The 19696-nt window shown below is 41.6% G+C and overlaps 2 protein-coding genes across 13 annotated transcripts in view; both read right to left on the reverse strand.

Annotated features, from left to right (window-relative positions):
- The window catches only part of depdc5 (DEP domain containing 5, GATOR1 subcomplex subunit), a 30328-nt gene extending 22219 nt beyond the window's left edge, over nucleotides 1–8109 (reverse strand). For all 7 annotated transcript variants that reach the window (XR_013965097.1, XR_013965098.1, XM_080779348.1 and 4 more), the window contains exons 1-22: nucleotides 7844–8109; nucleotides 7583–7650; nucleotides 7372–7459; nucleotides 6666–6712; nucleotides 5916–6001; nucleotides 5743–5826; nucleotides 5579–5628; nucleotides 4936–5005; nucleotides 4668–4746; nucleotides 4457–4518; nucleotides 4283–4352; nucleotides 3611–3683; nucleotides 3201–3304; nucleotides 3027–3101; nucleotides 2760–2894; nucleotides 2596–2657; nucleotides 2093–2166; nucleotides 1710–1779; nucleotides 1564–1600; nucleotides 1277–1397; nucleotides 643–866; nucleotides 325–525 (exon numbers count right to left, since the gene is read on the reverse strand). Coding sequence is in view for 5 of the 7 variants with exons in the window: in XM_080779348.1 (XP_080635474.1) it covers nucleotides 325–525; nucleotides 643–866; nucleotides 1277–1397; nucleotides 1564–1600; nucleotides 1710–1779; nucleotides 2093–2166; nucleotides 2596–2657; nucleotides 2760–2894; nucleotides 3027–3101; nucleotides 3201–3304; nucleotides 3611–3683; nucleotides 4283–4352; nucleotides 4457–4518; nucleotides 4668–4746; nucleotides 4936–5005; nucleotides 5579–5628; nucleotides 5743–5826; nucleotides 5916–6001; nucleotides 6666–6712; nucleotides 7372–7459; nucleotides 7583–7640 (1870 nt within the window). In the remaining 2 variants the exon portion in view is untranslated. The remainder of the gene's footprint in view (nucleotides 1–324; nucleotides 526–642; nucleotides 867–1276; nucleotides 1398–1563; nucleotides 1601–1709; nucleotides 1780–2092; nucleotides 2167–2595; nucleotides 2658–2759; nucleotides 2895–3026; nucleotides 3102–3200; nucleotides 3305–3610; nucleotides 3684–4282; nucleotides 4353–4456; nucleotides 4519–4667; nucleotides 4747–4935; nucleotides 5006–5578; nucleotides 5629–5742; nucleotides 5827–5915; nucleotides 6002–6665; nucleotides 6713–7371; nucleotides 7460–7582; nucleotides 7651–7843) is intronic.
- Nucleotides 8110–8484: 375 nt separating this feature from the next.
- Nucleotides 8485–19391, reverse strand: mfsd12a (major facilitator superfamily domain containing 12a). 6 transcript variants are annotated; one of them, XM_080778165.1, is made up of 13 exons: nucleotides 19047–19391; nucleotides 18409–18633; nucleotides 16228–16347; nucleotides 15544–15754; nucleotides 15305–15434; nucleotides 14675–14899; nucleotides 14145–14237; nucleotides 13864–13956; nucleotides 12665–12835; nucleotides 11248–11342; nucleotides 11024–11147; nucleotides 10313–10859; nucleotides 8485–10085 (listed from the first exon to the last, which is right to left on the reverse strand). In XM_080778165.1, the coding sequence occupies exons 2-11, from the start codon at nucleotides 18554–18556 to the stop codon at nucleotides 11102–11104; spliced, it is 1332 nt and encodes a 443-aa protein (XP_080634291.1). In that variant the 5' UTR covers nucleotides 18557–18633; nucleotides 19047–19391; the 3' UTR covers nucleotides 8485–10085; nucleotides 10313–10859; nucleotides 11024–11101. The 6 variants fall into 6 exon arrangements, with proteins under 6 accessions (XP_080634291.1, XP_080634290.1, XP_080634286.1 ...); XM_080778164.1 differs by having other exon boundaries at nucleotides 11024–11154; XM_080778160.1 differs by having other exon boundaries at nucleotides 11024–11342.
- Between the last annotated feature and the right edge of the window lie 305 nt (nucleotides 19392–19696).

Below are 19696 nucleotides of genomic sequence, written 5' to 3' on the forward strand. Positions count from 1 at the left end.
ACAGATTTGGTGTATTTTCTGTCTGTATGACTGTGTCAGGTCAAGTAAGTTTATTGGCCATTCCTACAAAAAGGAACATACTTTGCAAATTGCACTTACAAAATTGACCCGTTAAACAAAAGTAAAATAAATACATAGACAGGCAGTACAATTATAATTCAAATGTAAGGACAAATAAAATCAATAAACAACTTATTAATATTCAACAGTGTGTTTAGTAAATGTATGACATAGGGATTAAAATCTGTTCCTAAATACCTGTGTGTGTGTGTGTGTGTGTGTGTGTGTGTGTGTGTGTGTGTGTGTGTGTGTGTGCGTGCTCACCAACTGGAAAGGTGTGCATCCAGCGCCTGCGGTTGGAAGTGAGCTTCATGGGCATCCGTGAGGGGGCGAAGGGGTTGATGAGTGCCCTCTGAGGGGTGTAGCCCCCTGGACGGATGTGCAGCGTTGACTCAGCGCTGCCGACCGTGAACCTGCCAGGAGCGCTCGAGTCCCGTTGAGACTCCATCATCTTCTCCAGCAACTCTGGGGGGAGAGATTATAAAAGGAATTGGGGGATAAAGTGATATTTTATCCATTTGTAACGAATGGAGTTGAATTAACACGGAAGATTTGACCGTGCAGAGACCAAAGAAGAGATACCTCTGGTGCTGGTGTATCCCAGGGAGCTGCTGACCTCGTACTGGGCTGGGGGCAGGCGTGGTATGAGCAGGATATTGGACACGGGCCCCAGGCTGTCATCCGAGGCCAGGCTCCGCTGCTCATCAGGGGCCACAGAGCGACATGGAGGGGACGCCCCCATCCCCCCGCTAACGTCAACTGAACCCCAGCTCTTCCTTCCACTCGACTCTTTATCTCGGCCAATCCTAGGAGACGAATCACTGTTACTTATTTAAAACTATAAGACTACATCACGTTATAGTGTAGTTTCATTGTACAGATATTCCACTGTTAGAAATAGTCATCAAGGATCATAAGTAATCTAAGAACCTAACATCCGTCTATGTATTTGATGTATTACCATGTGTTGTTCTTGCTTACTCTAAAACACTCTGGATTAAGAGCGTCTGCTAAATGCCTAAATTGTAATTACTCGATTTGTTTTGTTGGTCCATTAGGGCAGTGTTTTTCAAAGACATCATTCAAAGACACTGCGTGTTTTACATCACCGATGATGTGTCTATGTTGCACCAAAAGTGTTTATTACAACCAGGGACCCTCAGGGAGAACAACAGATCACACACATTAACGTGTCCAATGCATGGCTGGTCAGAACCTGAAGTTGGTGCTCCTCTGAGTTCGTGATGGGCCAGGAAGTCTGAACACCAGCGCATCATGGGCATCGTAGTCCACCTGTATGGGAAGGCTGTTGTCGGATTCCTTTGGGGCACAGAGAGCTGGAGGAAGTCACAGGGTCAGTTTGATATCCAGGAGATTATTACAGGTTTAGGATTTATGCATTGCACCAACCTCTCACCCCACCTCCCTCCCAACATCATCATTATAAGTATCAGATTTGAGATATTAGATTATTGCATTAAAAGGTGATCAGTGATTTCTTACTGTGATCTCTGCTGCTCTTGAATTTTTCTGCATGGAGCTAAAAACATGAAGACATTTTTTTTTTAATTAATTATGTGGATAAAAATCCACGAAAAAGGTAATTTATCGACATTACTGCAAAAGCTGTAGCGGGCAGCATTCTGTACCTTGCGGCCTGCTAGTTTAATTCGAGGGGTGAAAGAGCTGCAGGCGTTCTGGCTTTTGGAAGTGTAGAAGCTGTGGAGTGACACCATGAATGCAGTTTAATAAAGACTATTAAGGTGTATATTAATTCCATTGTTTGACTTACACTTTTAAAAATATACTTAATAAAACAGAGAAGGAGAGAATAGAGAAAGCAGATGATATGTCACAGTTCATGGGCAGAATTCAAACCCATGACATCACAATTACCTCCATTACATATGGCTCTACCAGTTTGAATGAATTACTACTACTTACTACTTATTATTACTACTACAATACATTTTGTTCTATAAATAACTGTTTTGCCCATCCAATGTGTTGGCATGTCATACTGTCTTCTTGCCTGTGGTTGATCCAGTGTGGCAGGTTGTAGTCGTCCCCCAGACGGGAGTCTCCAGGCACGGTCCTGTTGTGCAGCTACATAGTAGGAGACCAACGAACATCAGTGACCAACGTAATCCATTCCACAACGTAGTGTCCATTCAATCTGAGAGGGTGTGTATAAACTGGTTCAGGTTACACTGCTGCCCTATATGTTCTAACCTTACTGAACATCTGGTTTAAAATGGAAAAAAAGAGTGATCCGACTACCTACCCCTGTCTTGAACTTTCATTAAAGTCAAGAATAGCTCTATGGACCGAAACGTTGAATGTTTAGGCAGTGTGCAGGATAACTTTTTAAATGTTGGACTATCCTATTGTCCTACGCACCCCACCATTTGAAGCATAAAAGTTTCCTTTCAAAAAATAATACAGCCATCTCAGCTGGCAAATGCCAGCCAAATCTTATACTGCTATGTTGTTGTCTTACAGTATCTATGCTCTGTATTATCTCAGATGTCTTACCTTGAACAGCGGTACTGCGTGCAGCGGCTGCTCCCCCATGCACACCAAGTCCACACCAATGCCTGACACAGGAAAACAAGTTCCATCAATACCGTGAAGATCATAATTATGAAATTATGATAATCACTGTATTCATTATAACCACAGTTCCACGTGTATATCACCATTGTCAATCATGCGCTGCTTGGTGAGAATCATAAGGAGACGGTCCACTTCAAACACCCCCACTCCTGGAGTGATGACCACTGACATCTGGCCCGTCCGGTCAAAGTTACGGTTGATGTAATGCTTGTCAAAAACTGTGGGAGAATGTCTAATTGTGTTAATCTTAGGTATTAAGGAACCCATTCCTACCAGGCATCCCAGTGGTGGTAGAAATAACAGCAAGTTGTAAATCATCTCTCTATTTAGTGCATAATTAGAGTACCAACCATTGAAGGAGAGGTTAATGGCCTCCAGATAATTCCCCTGAGCAGCAGTTGAGTTTTGACCAGAAGGGAAACCGTCTGTTAGGAACAAACACAACAGGACTCAAAGGTACAAAATAGCAAGGAAGGCATCCATCAATCAATGACAGAACAACCCAGGCCTCATTCATTCCGTACCTGCTTCTTTTAGCCGCACCAAGACAGGGTACTGGATGAAAAGCTTCTTGATGGTGACCAGTAACGTGGTCCACTCCTCACGTCTCTCATTCTGAGCCACTACCCTGCAAACAACATGACATGATGCTACAAACATTTACCAAACTCCTTCCACAGTTAATTTGACGTAATCTGTGATTGCTTGTTTGCTTTGAGGCAATGCCAGGTCAAGCTCAGCATCAACTCAGGATGTGAGAAAAACAAATAATTAACGTTGTACTAAAGATACAAGGATTCAGTGTTGTGCATCACACACACACATACCATTAAAATGGCTAACTGGGTGTGATAGCAGTCATGAAAACATTTCCAGGCAGGTGATAATAATGCATTGAGGACACATAGTACATGAAATACAACATTTTGTTCACCTGTAGAAGTCTTCGTAAAAGCGTCCCTCGTGATCCTGTCTGATAGAACCTCTCAGGATCTCTGGAAATTCCTCTGATAACAGAAGAAAAGTCATTATGCTGCCGTCATGCAGATTCTTTTTTTTTCTCTAAATTTTTATCCCACTTTTTCTTATCAATTATCTAATGTAATCCTGGGCGCTACACTTCCTCTGCCAACCTGGGGGGGCAGCGGACTAACCTCATGCCTCCTTCTATGCATGAGGAGTCCAAGCTGCTTCTTTTCACCTGACAGAGGGGAATTTCCCCGGCCGGACGTAGCGCGTGGAAGGGACACATTACTCCGACCAGTTCCTTTCCCCTCCATCAGGCGCCCCGACTGGCCAGGGGGAGGTAGTTTTAGAGACCAGGATTACGGCATGTTTTTGTGAGGGTATCTACCCTAGGGGACACGGGGAGAACATGCAAACTCCACACAGAAAGGCCCTATCGCCAACCCCCGCCTCGTGTATGGGCACTGATGACGCGGAGGAGGGAACACGCCGCCAGTGCCCACAGCGTCCCCAGCGGGAATCGAACCCTGGACCTTCTAGCTGTGAGGCGACAGCACTACCAACTGTGCCACCGTGCCCCTCCCGTCATGCAGATTCAGTGATATATACACTGCACTGAATTTATAAATCATAGGCTCACCTATCGTTTTAGCGTTGTAAAACGTACGCGAGAAGAGTACGACCGTCACCTCATGACTGCAGTTCTTCTCCTGAAACAAGTCGGTTATGCATCATAAGAACGGTCTCTTGGATGTAATAATTGCAAGGCTTAATAATTACAAACAATGTCACAAAATAGTTAAAAATCGCAAACCTTCCATTTAGCAAAAAGGTCAGACAGGAAACCATTTACTCCTTTTTCAAAGTACAGGTCACCTGAAAGAGAAAAAATCTGATCAGATCTTCTCCTTCATAGCGTTGCCTATTTCAATTCTCATTCGCCCTTATGCTATTAGAATAGCTTTAGTCTCAGACAAAGTAGTAGTAGTAGTAGCAATGTTTAAATAAGGTGAGGATCAACTAACCATAAATATCAAAGTCCCACATTTCACAGCTCATTTGAATGAAGATGTACACCATTGCAGATGTTGATCTGAACACCACCTGTATAACAAGACAGTGTCACAGTTATACATATATACGGTTATGTAATTCTTTTCAAAATATCCAAACACTGAGGAACAATAACACACCACTAGATACTGGTTAATGGTTATTGAGTTGTACATAAATACTAGACACATACTGTATGTGCATTACTGTGACACAATCCATATGTGGTTTACGTCTTACCCTGGTGTCTTCACTGATGTAACCACAGGTTACTTTCTCTCCCTTCACCCACAATTCACTGGCCTGTGCTCTGGAGAGAGAACACACAGTAAGTCTCTTTATTGATCCTCTCAGCACATTGTTCTATAAAAACACCTTTAGTACTCATCTATTCTAACAATTGTAAAGTTGTCACGTGGCGAAAAAGATGTGAACACAAGCCAATGAAACGATGTGCCCATCATAAAATATCATAACATCATAAAGTATATAAAATTATAGCTCCAACAGCGAATCTCTTAGTTACAGCAACATTGTTATTCGCCCGTACTTGGTTTGTGCCTAACTATTACAATTACACTGGTCGCTGAGTACTTTTGCTTGCGCACACACACACACACACACGCACGCCTGGAAGCCACGATCTCTCTCTCTCTCGCCACGCCACGCACACACACACAGGAATAGCCATGCAGGCTATACACTCTGTCTTTCTCCGCACGTGATCGCATTGCTGGCGCAACTATCTCTCCACCGCGCATTGGTGCTGCTGAAAAGAAACCGAGTTGGAACACAACGCATGCAATTTCCTTCTTCCCATAGTGCGCGGCAAAGTAACTCCGCAAAATTCTAGTATGAAATAGTCATAATACTCAATGCCTACCTGATTCCAGCAAATTCCACTTTCTGTGTCACATAGGCACAGGTGCTGACCTGTAATATGCATGGTATAATATAAATTATCAGGTATACATAAGCACTGAATATTATGCAGGCAGGTAAACGCGCACGCACGCACACACACACACACACACACACACGTCTCACCAAACTCTTCTTGAGTCTCCACATGTCTCCTCTGCCGATATACTGGTCTTTGAAAGTAAGCTCCACAAGGTCAAGTGTAACATCCTACAAGAACAAAGCTTATGAGTGCTCCTGTTCAGATCAAATAGGCTCCAGTGGTGGAACTAAGCAGCACAGCAGACACACAAATGTACCTTAGGATCTACAATGTTTACAATGACATCCTGGTAGGCCCGCAGTTTGAAGGCTTGTGCTACAGTCTGGTCCACACTGATTGTCTCTGGAGAAGAATAATGCATTCAACAGTTACTAATACCTTTTAAAACAGTTTTTTTTTAATCCATCAAAGGACATTTATAAAGAAGACAAAGAACATACTGGTTAGTGGATACATAGAACACCGAAGTCTGACATCAATATTGGTAGAGGTACAGGTTCGTGTACATTTTTATTTGAATTATAATCCCCCTAGGGGGATCTTAAATCACATATAAGAACTGTGTTTGAAAAATAAACTAATCATCCCGGCAGTTTCACTCATATGGATATGAAGAATCAACTGACTGCTGCAGAATTAGTTACTGTAAATGTTTGCTAGAAACAGACTGTATCAAATATGACTGAGTGAGTGTCGTAAACGATACAGAGACACCTCCCCGGCAATATCATCGAGACAGTTGGTTTATTTTTGGACCACAATTCTTATACGAGATGATTTTAAGATCACCCCATTTTATTCTCCATAAAGAAAAACTTCCGCAAACCCCTTGGAACCAGGGGATGAGTGTGTGACGAATGACGATCAGGACTTCGGTGCTCTATAGATGCCCTCATTATTTGTGTTGTCTAGATAATAATGATAATGATTTAATCTAAACTAATGAGGGGCATTTCTGAAATATTGCAATCTTCATATTGTAGCTGTAGAGATGATTGAGATTTACCTTTCTGAAGGTCTTCTTTCAGGCTCTTCACCTGCAGCAGGAGAGGGCTGGAATGTAGGAGAGAGAATGAGAAACTGTATGTGTGCAGTAGAAATTACGTAATGTGGCACTGGCAGCCAAGTCTATGGACTTATTTATTTTTCTGCCTTTTTATTGATAGGTTGAAAGTAATCTAATGGGGAGAGAGATGGGGGAAGACACGCGGCAAAGGCCGTCGGGATCGGGAGTCGAACCTGCGGCACGGTGTCAGGCTGGCTGGCTCAGCAGACGGTTGAGATAACCGTCCGGGCCAAAACATTTTAAGTAGTGACGTCATGTGGCAGACACAGTGGATGCCCCTCACTTCACACAAGTGTGATTTTTTTTATATTCAAAAGCCACATTTGATATGCAGATTGGACCATGGACCTTTTGACACCATCTCCCCTGACATTAATTTAAGATTCATTTTGTTATTGATTGACATGATTTGGTCTGTCATTTAGTAGTCCACAATTCCTTTAATGTCTTTTTACTCTAGGTATAGACTACAGAGACGACAATGAAACATTCTCTAGTAATATGTAATAATGCATGGTGAAGATAAATTACAATAACTTAGTTGGGGAGACCCTCCCTCTCTATTTCTAACCCTATCTTGACAAGTGGACAACTGACAATGTTATACAGTTCAATAATTAAATAAGTTGACATGCATGATATTCACCTGTATTCATCCGTCGGTTGTGCGATCTCAATGATGTCCCCCACACTGACTTGAGGGAACACTTTTGGGTTGACAACCAACTCATCATCTGTGCCAGGAAAAAGATAATTGATGATTGATTTCAAAAGGACAGAATATCTACCTAATGTAATACTACACATTTATTGGTCAAACCTTTAGCTAATTTTCACATCACATCAATATTACTTACCACTTCCACCAAAGCCTTTCTTGTGCAATACAAGCTTATATGATTTATTGGTCTTCATGACGAAGCAGCTGAGGAGAAATCAGTCATTTGGAACATGATCACAACATGGCTACTACTCCAAAATACCAATACACACTAAAGTGACACAAAGATATGCACTAGCTATGATATAGTAGTACTATAGTATAGTCCGATCAATTAGCAGCGTCAATCTTTAATCATCACAAGAAGGACGACACATAACACATACAAACTACATACCTGCACAAACAGCCTCTCTCTCCTTCAGCAGCACATGGAAGTCAAGTTGTCCCGTGATGTTGATATTTAGCTTAGCTACTGCACTAGCAGCACCCTGCTAAGACTACTAGGAGATCCAGCCAACCAAGGCTTCATACCAATGACACGCAACTCCAGGATTTAGGTTACCACCACTTTCCTTCCCAATGCATTCTCAATAAAATGAAAAAAGCTCGAGTTTTCAAAAAAAGTGTCACTGAAAAGCTTCAGACAGTCAAGTCAACTAACATATTATTCCATCCATAGGATTCCAGCCATTTCATTTCCTCAAAACATGGAAATCCCTCCCACTGTGACACACATGATGTTACCAGTCGGTGATTGGTTAGGTGCATTTGGATAAGAGAGACTGATTGGACAATTCTCTCTCTCTCTCCTCCTCTGTTCACACCTAAAGTTCACACGGGCAGATGCAAAACTACCGGTAACTACGAACTACCATTAGACTAGTAGACCGTTAGAAGCCAGCGACATGAAAAGATACAGTACACTACAGCTACTACAATTTACAGTGTAGCTTTGCATCATATGCATCTGCCCGTTTGAACGCATTAGAAGCTCAGTAATAACTTCTCGAGTCATAACATTTTGTACTCATTTTATTTAGGTATTTTCTAACACATCATTTACATGGATTTTTCTAAATATATACAGAAATTGGTCAATGTATCTGGAAAATATATTTTGTGCCCAAAGAGCACTTACGGGCGGTTGCAATTCGAAACTGGCCCATGCAAAAAAAGAAACTGGTTCCTCCTTAAAATGTTTAATAATTGTCCCTTTGTTTAAACATACATACAACACATATGGACACCACAGCTAAACCAAAAGTATACAAATATATACTGCATATAGCACTCTGAGGTGTGTTTTTTAACATAACACAATTTTAACAGCATAGCTCTGCTGAAAAGTAAGTCAATCCTTTTCCACACATCCGTTGTATAATGAATTCCTGAAAGTAAATAGAATCCAAAGCCTATGTAAATCATGCCTTGAGACTATTTGCAGTTTGCAACCAGAGCCATTAGGGAGTGTGGGGCCAGGTTGTGTTATGAGGTCCTTCTGAATGGTAGTCATAAACCACTGATGGGGCATTCAAGATCAAAGTTGTAACTGATAAGGCACTTAAAGCTCATTTGTACAAACAACCCTTTTGATGACAGATTGGCACTCAACACTTCCAGTTTAGGTTTATGACTTACAATTCAGTGCTGTTCTAATGTAAGGTTCGAACCTGTCACAAATGGATTGCCAGCCAAGCGGTTTAGCCCATCAAGCTAGCTGTTCCTTAGCCTGGCTTGAGCAAGACAACCTCTCATCAGCTGCATTTCAAGAAGTAGTTCTGACAGCTGGAGAAAATTGACAAACTTTACACGAATATGCCTGCCTCAGTGTCACATCCAGTTTCAAATGACGTGACTGCGGCTTCATAGTAAAGCCACATAATGCCTCTAATTCGTCCTATACAGTTCCCATAGCATAGTACTATGATGCCCTTAAATCATTCACATTATATTTCAAGATATAAATAAAACAGTCATTGATCCCTAGTAAAGTCCCTTTTTACCACCACCGATTCAATTGTAATTGGTTAAAATAATGTGATCAAAACAGCGAGAACTTCTAAGAAGTATTTCATAGCAACTTAATGTGCTCTTAGTTCAATCATACATTTTCAGTTATGAGTTGACATGACGAATGGAAAACCAGTGGGCACAGCCGTCTGTAGGCCTAAGATATCATATATTTTTTACATCGATATCCTGTACTAACTTTTAATATGAAAGTCAATAGCCAACATCCCTTTGCTGAGGATATTCAAGCATTCCTTGTTGCTTCAAGTATGGCATCCTTAATAAGCGTTTACCTGAAATTCATCCTCTTATCCAGAATATTGTGAGCAAATCAACACACTCAATAATTCCATAGTCAACCAAATGAAGTTGTCAGGCTACATCTGCTGTAGACCGTATGACTACATAATATATTCTATTAGTATAGTCCCTTAAGGTGCAGAGGTGAGATGAATGAATGCATATCCTGATGCTTCTTCATTGTCGTGAAGCTGTAATCATTGTCATCATCTGGACATATGTAGATTTCAGAGTCTGTTCTCAGCTGTTGGTCCATGTATACCAGTCTGTCTATCTAATAATCTGCCCAGCAACGTCCTGAGAGGTTACACTTTTTCCAGTTAAAACTCAATGTCTGCCAAGGACTGAATTGACTGATTTTTTAGCAACTCCAGCAGCGCCAACGACGTCTTTATCGTCTTTTTCAAACGTGTTTAACATTGGGCAAAAAAAATAAAAAATATATATATATATATATATATTTTATTTTAAAATTAAAATTAAATTAAAAAATGTATTGAGACTGGCGCTTAGGGACTTTTGGCACTTCTTAATAGCGATGGATGAGTTAAACAAACACTCAAGATTTTACTGTGAGTGTGTACCTTTCTCTCTGTTCACCCCAAGCTTTGGCACATTACACACACCTGTTTGTGATTCGCTTTCAGTGTGTGGCTTGCAGATCTAAGTTGGTTAGAGAAACCACTTCCTTGTGCACCTGGAGCACTTCCTTGTTCCAGTTTTGGTACTTGGTAGTGGTTTCCACATAAATAAATCACATCCATCTGAAATTGTGGCAGTCAAGTGTTACAAATGCCTGAATGCCATTCAGGCAATAACATTTGTAACAGGAATGTCTATTCTAGTGTGTCATGCTAGCACATTGGTCTATACACCATGTAAACTAGCATACATAAAAGTGCTGTAAAGGCAGCCATATTTAGTGTGCCAACCAAGCAAAGGATGCAGGATCCCTCACTGTCTAGTTTTCTGGGTAAAGGCTGTGTTGTCGGTTTATGATAGGGTCAGGAGGTTTTAGTTGATTCTGCCTCCTTCATCAGAGGAGCTGGACCCTGAATTCTCCTCACTCTCAGTATGTCCTGAAAGCCTGGGCAGACCACCTGGACACAAACATAAGTAATAAGAAAGGTATGAAGATATCAAAACACATGCACACAATCCAGAGAGATGGAACACGTGGTACTGAAGAACGAGAAGTTTGAGATATTAATAATATGTACACACAGTCAAACACCAACATTGTGACTGCTGTACTGAAACTCACGTAGTCTGATCTTGATTGGCCAAATGAAGATGGTGCAGAGAGAAAATACTGCGGCAACAGCCACGCCCCCCGTAACTCCTACCATGACGTAATGATAGTACCACACACAGTCTGGACAGCACACCTGTGTACTAGACAGCAGAAGGTTATTGTAAACATTGCGCGTGCGTGCGCGCGTGTGCGCGTGCATGCGTGTGTGCGTGCGTGCGTGCGCTGATACTGACTGGCAGGGATGTAAGGTCTGGATGATCATCACAGCCACTCCGTTAGCAACCTTATCTGTGAAACTCATCGCTCCGTAGACAAAGGCCCCACTTTGCTGGATGGCAAGACAGAAACCAAAGCACAGATAGAGAATTATACATTATAGAATGTCAACTTTTCATAGAATGTCAACTTTTCTAGGCTTTGCGTTGATATCAGCAAAGATATCGAAGATCAAACGAAAACTCAAGCCCAGCCATGTTAATCAAACTTCTAGCATACATTAGTATGCAATTGCATTATTAGAGGCTATGCACATGCATAAAGTGAGTGGCAAAATAGGTGGCAAAGTGAATTTAACGTTGTTCAATGGAATCAGATAGGTCTTTTCTGTTTGGATGCATGTGCTGTCAAGGCCAGAATGCAGCTTTTTGCCACTCAGTAGGCGTTCCCGCTTAACTTCCAGGTATGATGATGTCACGTGCATACCCTCTATTCTGACGTGTGTATGGCATATTATAAGTCCTCTGATGCCTTGTAACACCACTTAACACATGCATGGAATATTAGAAGTCCTCTGATGCCTTGTAACACCACTGTGTAGAACCAATGGTAAGATTTACCAAATTATCTCTTCATGTTCAGAGCATTATGTAGCTTTATAATGCACTTATTTATTTATTTTTATCCCACGATTTTTGTAACCCATTTTTCACCCCTGTGTCAATCATCTAATGTGATCCTGGGCTCTACACACCCTCCACCAACCTAGTCCCCATATATGGGGGACAAGGGGAGAGCAACGGACTTGAACTCATGCTTCCTTCATGCTTGAGTGTCCAAGTTGCTCCTTTACACCTGACAGGGGGGAGTTTCCCTGGTTGGACGTAGCTCGTGGAAGGAACACGTTATTCCAACCAGTTCCTTTCCCCTCCATCAGGCCCCCCGGCTGGCCAGGGGGAGGCAGTTTAGAGACCAGGATTACTGCATGTTTTTGTGAGGGTACCTACCCTAGGGGACACGGGGAGAACATGCAAACTCCACACAGAAAGGCCCTTTCACCAACCCCGCCTTCGGGTATGGGCACTTCTTAACAAAGGATCGTCTAGTTAACACAAGATGATATGGAAAAATAAATACAAACGTGCATATACTGTACCACACGGATGCTCTTTAAAAAGAATATGCTATACCCTCCATATCTACTATAACGGACTAATGTTTGGAATGTAAAACATCATCATATTAATGTTCAGGGGGTGGCCCCCGGTGACCACCCCACATCAGGGCCTACATCATGTCTTGTTACACCACTGGGTTTGAGTCATATACTGTAAGTCTGCCCCAGAGCAGATGGTCTATGCCAGTTTGTGTATCCTTTACGTGCACTTCCAACATACAAGTTCCCCTCCCGTCCTAGACACACACACAACATACCGTCTGATCAGCGATGAGGTCAGCTGTCATGGCCAATGACATAACTAAGATGATGGCTGACCCCGCCCCCAGTAAGACAGCGGCCCCATACACCTGCAGGCCCATATTGTCCTCTACCAACACCCAGTAGGAGAAGGCTAGGATCAACACCAATCCCACAAAGTAGGTCATCTAAACCAGACAAAACACCACAAAAAAAACAATATTAATAGCATTTTATTTCCTTATTTCGTCCTTTTAAGATTTTGTCATTTTACACAGGAGCGTAATAGACATATAAACTTAAGCACCTTTCCAATATACTGTATTTCCTCTTATTTATTATAGGAAAAGAGAAGGGAACCAGCACACTCATATGCTCCAAAAGATAAGCCCGGTTGCAATGAACTTTCTGTCCGCTAAACACACTGTGGCCACTGGCCACTCTTAGATATCAGGGGATTGAACATGTAAAATGCCCCAGGCGAGGAGGGGATCTGAATAGATTATGCTACAACGTGAATCCTTTTGGATTTACACTTTAAATACAATGGGCTGTATTTTGCGTGTCTTAAATACCAGGTCTTATTCCCTAACTTGAGTAAACTAAAGACCTGGAGGCGTGATCAATGCTCTTTGGCCACTCAGAATAGCCAAATGGCATTGATCACGGCTCCAGGTCTTTAGTTTACTCAAGTTAGGGAATAAGACGTGGTACTTAAGACACGCAAAATACAGCCCAATGTCCCCAAAGGGAATGAACGAGGACTTCCCCATCAGCCATTTTTTATAATTTCTTTATTGTATGCTGTATATATATTTGAATTGTTGCCTAAGTAATAATACCTGATTATGTGAATCACTCTTAGATTCTATAATAATCATGATGTCCTTTTGCTTATTCCACTGTTTTGAGAAATGTGTAACACTGTATTTAATGATATTTCATTAATTGATCTAATGACCATGTTGTGTTGGTTCCACCCACTGACTAGTAACGTGACCCGTGGGTGTCTATTTAAGTGGGTGGGTCACTGACATCTTGAGTTTGACCAGATGAAGAGCCTTGGCTCGAAACGTCGTCAATAAATTAATCTTTTGGAGTATATGAGTGTGCGGGTTCCCTTCTCTTTTCCTATGTCACTTTATGAACTCAGCACCTCCACTCAGTGATGTGCATATTTTACTATAGTTTCTCTTATTTATTATTAAATACTCACACATTTTCCAATGAGTTTACTGACAGGTTTCATGATGAAGGAGGAAACAAAGCCACTGACGTACATCACCAATGGAATAGTTGCAATGAACTTCTGTTGGAAGAAATAGACAAAGGGAGAGAGACATTAGGGAAGTTAAATATGTAAAGTTTTACAACTTTAGACAGAACATACACATGTAGTATGTTGAACACCAACAGATTATTCAATATCACTATCTCAAACTGTTTGTGTGTAGGTTAGTCCCAGTGTGTTGATGAGTTACATAGTGTGTAGGTTACCTTGGGTAGTCCCAGTGTGTTGATGAGATACATTGCGATATAGGTCTGGGACAGGTTGACTATTAGTCTAGTACACATGTAGAGACACGCCACCTACGGAGACAGAGTTTCGTGGATTCATCTGTCCAAATGTTTTGTTTTATTGACTGAAATACGCTTTCAAAATGTGCCATAAAGACAATGTGACATCACAAACATGCCAGATCATATGGACATAATACTAAAAAATAAAGATGTCTATCATCTTATCCTTTATGACATACTTTCACTTTGAGTATTTAGAAAAGTGTGTGTTATTAATTAATATTATTGTTATGGTATAAATACATGTTGGAATAAATAGATGTTTCAAAGACTGCTGTGCTGTTTTTCGCTGTGAGCACTTACACTTCTCATGCCTTTGCACTGACCAAATGGACACTTTTTTGATTGGCATTGCAAATTATTATTTGTTTTATGACAGTGTAAGAGGCAAATTATAGATGGGTCTAAAATCACCAGAATTACCCTTTGGTGGTGCTGGACCCTACCTGGTAGAATGCAGGCTGTTTGAGCCAACATTTCCACTGAAGAAGAGATGACTGAGGAGGCTGGGAGCGAGGAAGGAGAGGCTTCCGCTCTCCCTCTCCCTCCTCCTCCACACCTGTTCTCCTCCCCTCGTCTCCTCCTACTGCTGCGAGAGCGGGTTCTTTTGTTCCCAGGTGGAAGAGGAGAGAGAAGACAGATCCAATACCCAACACAACCAGTGCCAGGTTCTACAGAACAGAAAGTCTAGTTAGTTTACATTTGTACACAAATAAAGAGTCCAACCAAACTTCAGCTGCTCTTGAGAGTGAATATGCAATAGAGATGGACTGATACAGTTGGTTTCAATGTGTGAACAATAATAATATGAACTAGTTTGTAACTGGAATGACGAACGATCAGAGAAACAGCTGTTAGTTATCCATCTAGTCTACAAAAAAGATATCTGTAACGTTTTTGTATTCATTATTATTCTTAAGATAATTATTGTTTTAATTTGGAGTTTGGCGTAAACAGCACCCATGTTGGCATGGGTGTCACACATCTCCTAGCAGCAACAGCATGTTGAAACTAAGTTCCGCAGTGACAGCGATCTTAATAACAGTTAACTAACAAAAGCTGGTCCCACCGCTCACCCTGAAGACAGGGATGTCTTGTGGTCCGAGGGCGTCACTGACGGACGGGTCATCCTTTCCAGCCTGGACGTGGAAGAGCAGGTAGGCTATAGCATATACCGCAATGTTGGCCACCACTGTGAAGGCATATCTGCAGCACAGACACACACAACACGTTACAAATGTAACTACAACACATTAGAGATCAACGTATCTGACACACACACACACACACACACACACACACACACAGGGTATACCTGTAAGCAGTGAGCTCTACTTTAGCGTGTTCACAGGTGACCAGCTCTGGTATGAGAGACAGGTGTGAGATCTGAGTAGCAGCCCAGCCAAACTGGAATATGATGATGAATGGAATGAAGTAGATTGCTCTGACACTCTGAGGGGTCAGAGAGCTACAGCCAACACACTGGTTGAAGACAAAGGCAAAGGAAAGTACCACGCTCACCGTCCCTGGATTGGACACACACACACACACACACACACACACACACACACACACACACACACACACACACACACACACACACACACACACACACACACACACACACACACACACACACACACACACACACACACACACACACACACACACACACACACACACACACACACACACACGTGAGCTGGGAGTGTGTTCTACAGGGGGCAGCCACTGCGAAGGCCTTCTTGTTGATGGCAGTGTACAGTGTACAGTATGTAATGATACTGTTATAACTTATACAGTAATAACCACTCACCAAATTACAGAACAATGGTAAATACTTTTACTAAAACTACTGCATGCATATAGTTAAAGACAATGCCATGGTCACTGTCATGGACTTCTAGGGCAGGGGTCCTCAAATAGAAATGCTGAAGGTCCACTAATATTTTGATCTATGCCTGTTTAGTACAGAAAGACGTCAATCAATCAGACTTACCCACTAGGTGCCATGTCTTCCTCTTGCCGTAATTTCCACAGCCTGGGGTATTGTCTGACTCATATCCAATGAGAGGAGTGCAGATGCCATCAGCTATTTGGCCAACTAGTAACAGCACACCTGCACCACAGAGAGACATTTCTAAATTAAAACAATTCATGTACATCTTACATGTTTAATCATCCATACACATGAAAGTACAATTATCTGCCTGACAATGAACAGTGTAATTGTTGGAGAGGAAAGGATGGAGAGCTATAGCAGCATGTTAGTGTAAGCCACACAGTCTGTTACTATTTTAGTACAATGCATATTGAGTTTTGGGACAAACACACACTATATGGGGTGATTGGTGAAAAAATGCAATGTTTCCCTAGGTGAAGGCCACATGAGAGAACATTATACATTTGCTGTAGGGTGGACAAGAACTGCTACAGTAAGTGTCTAAGCAGGGAACTCCCCCTTTCATTGATGTGTTGACCAGGTTGCGCCTAACCTAAACCCTAAACTTTATCTTCACAAAAACTATGCCTAAACCAAACCTCAAACCCACAGGGAAGAGAGAGCATCCGGTCTAAGCAGAAGTACAGTGCCCTAAATCCCAAAGGAAGTTAATGCTGTGCAGATCTGTTTCTGAGGTCAGTGACTGAGGTCACACTTTCAGCTGTAAAAGCAAGATGCTTTTAGTGAACAACACAGCCTCTATGGGCTGCTAGTGTGGCTTTTAGACTCTTAAGTCTGTTTTACTAATTATCTGATATGAAATATATTCGGAATCGGTATTGAAAGTAAAAGTAATTGCTATTAAAATCAGCCAGACTTCTCTCTCTCTGAGCTTTATGCTGTATGGTACCATCTTACAGAAGGTGTTCAAACCAAGAACTGATAACCGTTATAATGACAAATTTAGGCTGGAAATCATCTGCAAGACCGAAATAATTTGTCTTTTAGACAAACCTCTCCAAGTCTCTCATCAAAAATAGGAATTAAAACGCGTTTCGGCTATGCAGCCTTCATCAGAGCATGAAGGCTGCATGAGGCTGCATAGCCGAAACGCGTCAGCGTTCCTTTTTGGTGTGTGCCAATAAAGAAATGGAAATGTGAGTACCTTGTATTTTTGGATGTGCTACCTTTTTGGATTTTTATTAATTCCTATTTTTTATGTATACTTGATTTGGTTTTGGCAACCTCTTTTTCTCATTTACTCTCCAAGTCTCTCTATTGCAAAAACATAAGAGTAACTAAAATGAACTGGACATCCAACTTGTACTGCACGATTCTTGCTCAAATTTAGGAATTGAGATTGAGTGTTTGAATCTAGATTCCGACCTTTTTTCAATTAATTGTGCAGCACTAGGAGAAGCCTCGACTTGCAAAGGCCCACTGGTGCCAGAATGCATGTATAGAGGCTCCCTGGCCGCCCTGTGAGCATGGACATCCCAGACACTTAAAGGCTACAGTACGAGCTGGAATCACTGACCAGACCTGTAAAAGTATAAAATGAAATTCCATACTTTTCCATACTTTCCAGTTTCCATACTTGCGTAGGAACCCTGTATTAAAGTATTTAGTTGACAGAAAGAAAGAAACCCAAGTAAAGTAGCCTACATTACATAACTATATCTTCTGAAAAGGTTTATAGTTTAACTTTAGAACACATCCATTCACACAATGTATCAATCAATGTAAACAGAGAAAATAGACATACGTAACGGAAGAGTAATTGCATCTGGTTTCATAATGTGTAGGCTACACCAGAGGTTCCCAAACTTTTTTAGCCCTGAGGTACCCCTTGGGGTAGCCGCAATTTACCCCACTACCCCATCATCCTTGCAACACTGATAAGCATATTTGCAACCTTACATTTAGATGCCATTGGAACTATGTATTAAAACGTTTTAATCAAAGTCACAACACATTTTCACAACATTTATTTAAAATGCTATCTTAGAATAGATGTAGATCCATTTGACAGTGCAGAAACATAATTGCCTTCCTTGTCTGTTTCATTTCTATCCAAAGGCCCTTGAATGATGGAATATGATTAAGGATTAGTAGCTGTGATTATGGTAAACTCACATATCACACATACGGACCCCCCTGGCTATGCGACCCCTGGCTTTGGGAACCACAACCACTGGTGTACACATTGCACATAAGTATTTTACAATGTAAACTTACCTGCATATTCATTCGTTAATCCCAGTACTGAGTGGTAGAATACCAGCAGGTATGTGAACCACATAGAGGCACACAGGTCGTTCAGAAAGTGTCCCACCGCATAGCAGAGCCGTCTGCAGAAGCTCAGGGACCTCTCTGGATCAGACATCGTGTGGCCTGGGTCTCTGGGACAACACTGTATGTGACTGTCAGACTGTCACTTGGGATTTGCGACACCGACAGACCCTGGACCCAAAATGTCATACGTTAATGACAACACACTAACACAGCGTAAAATGAGAAGTTTCTGTTCCTTAATTTACATGTTCCTGTATCTGTCGCCTTTAGATCCATTTGTTTTTTATCGTACGATGACTTAACCGGCCGTTACGTAAAAATAAGTGCCATCATGTGTCATGTGTCATGTGTCATGTGTGTCCCTGCGATGTGACAACTGACAAGTCACAAAGATCATTCGTTTCGTCTCGTGTTAAATTTGATGAGTCAGATCCCTCCTTGAGTTGAAGTCAGGTGATGATAGAGGAAGAAAAGTCGGGGCCAGCAGGAGCATTTGGAGCAATAAAAACTGAAACTGCACTGGTGAAAGTATAAGCACAGTAAATGTGCGTTACATTGTTAGGTCAGTCTTTTTACATCACCTGGAAATCGAACGTAAACGTAACGAAGTGAGGAACGTGTTCATGCTGTCCATTCTGCCTGTAGCGACCGCCGGCGTGTTAATGAAAATAAACGAGACAAACATTCCATTAAAAACACAAATGAGGGAAGACTTGCTATTTTCCACAATTTCCCCAGCATCGAGATCGAGTCATCGACCAATGCAAATGCCCGTGAATGACAGTGATGCAGTGCTATGAGAAGTCGTCAACGTCAAAAAGACCCATCATTAACTTAACTAATCTGGTCTGTGTGTCTGTGTACATTTTGTTATTTAACGTTAAATAACAGCGGAAACATCATGGGAAACAGATTCTAAAGGAATCTCTCCATCCCATAGCCTGGCTGGAGTGAAGCCATTATTGGCTAGTAAAGCCTGGTGAGGCGAGGTTAATTGGCTAGTGGTTGTCAGGCAGACGGGTGACGCGCATTTACGCGTCTGTAAAGTGATCCATGCCATCCATCCACTTTGTACAGTGGAACTGGATATTGTCTTTGTTGATCATTTGTTAATGTAGTAAATAGTTATTTTAAATTGTAGGCTATTTACTGCTGCCAATGAATAATAATACAATAATACTAATAATACTAATAATACTACTAATAATGTTGAAAGTTAAGTGACGTTGAT

Source organism: Protomyctophum bolini, assembly GCF_963924005.1.
Source record: "Protomyctophum bolini genome assembly, chromosome: 12".
Taxonomy (NCBI): Eukaryota; Metazoa; Chordata; class Actinopteri; order Myctophiformes; family Myctophidae; genus Protomyctophum; species Protomyctophum bolini.

Excerpts from the sequence above, each read along its gene's own strand:
- mfsd12a (XM_080778160.1), bottom strand. The coding sequence starts at position 18,556 with ATGTCTGATCCAGAGAGGTCCCTGAGCTTCTGCAGACGGCTCTGCTAT. Across the intron at positions 15,435-15,543 it reads GTAGAGCTCACTGCTTACAG|ATATGCCTTCACAGTGGTGG; the intron begins GTATACCCTGTG and ends TCTGTGCTGCAG. Across the intron at positions 13,957-14,144 it reads ACACACTGGGACTACCCAAG|AAGTTCATTGCAACTATTCC; the intron begins GTAACCTACACA and ends TTCTTCCAACAG.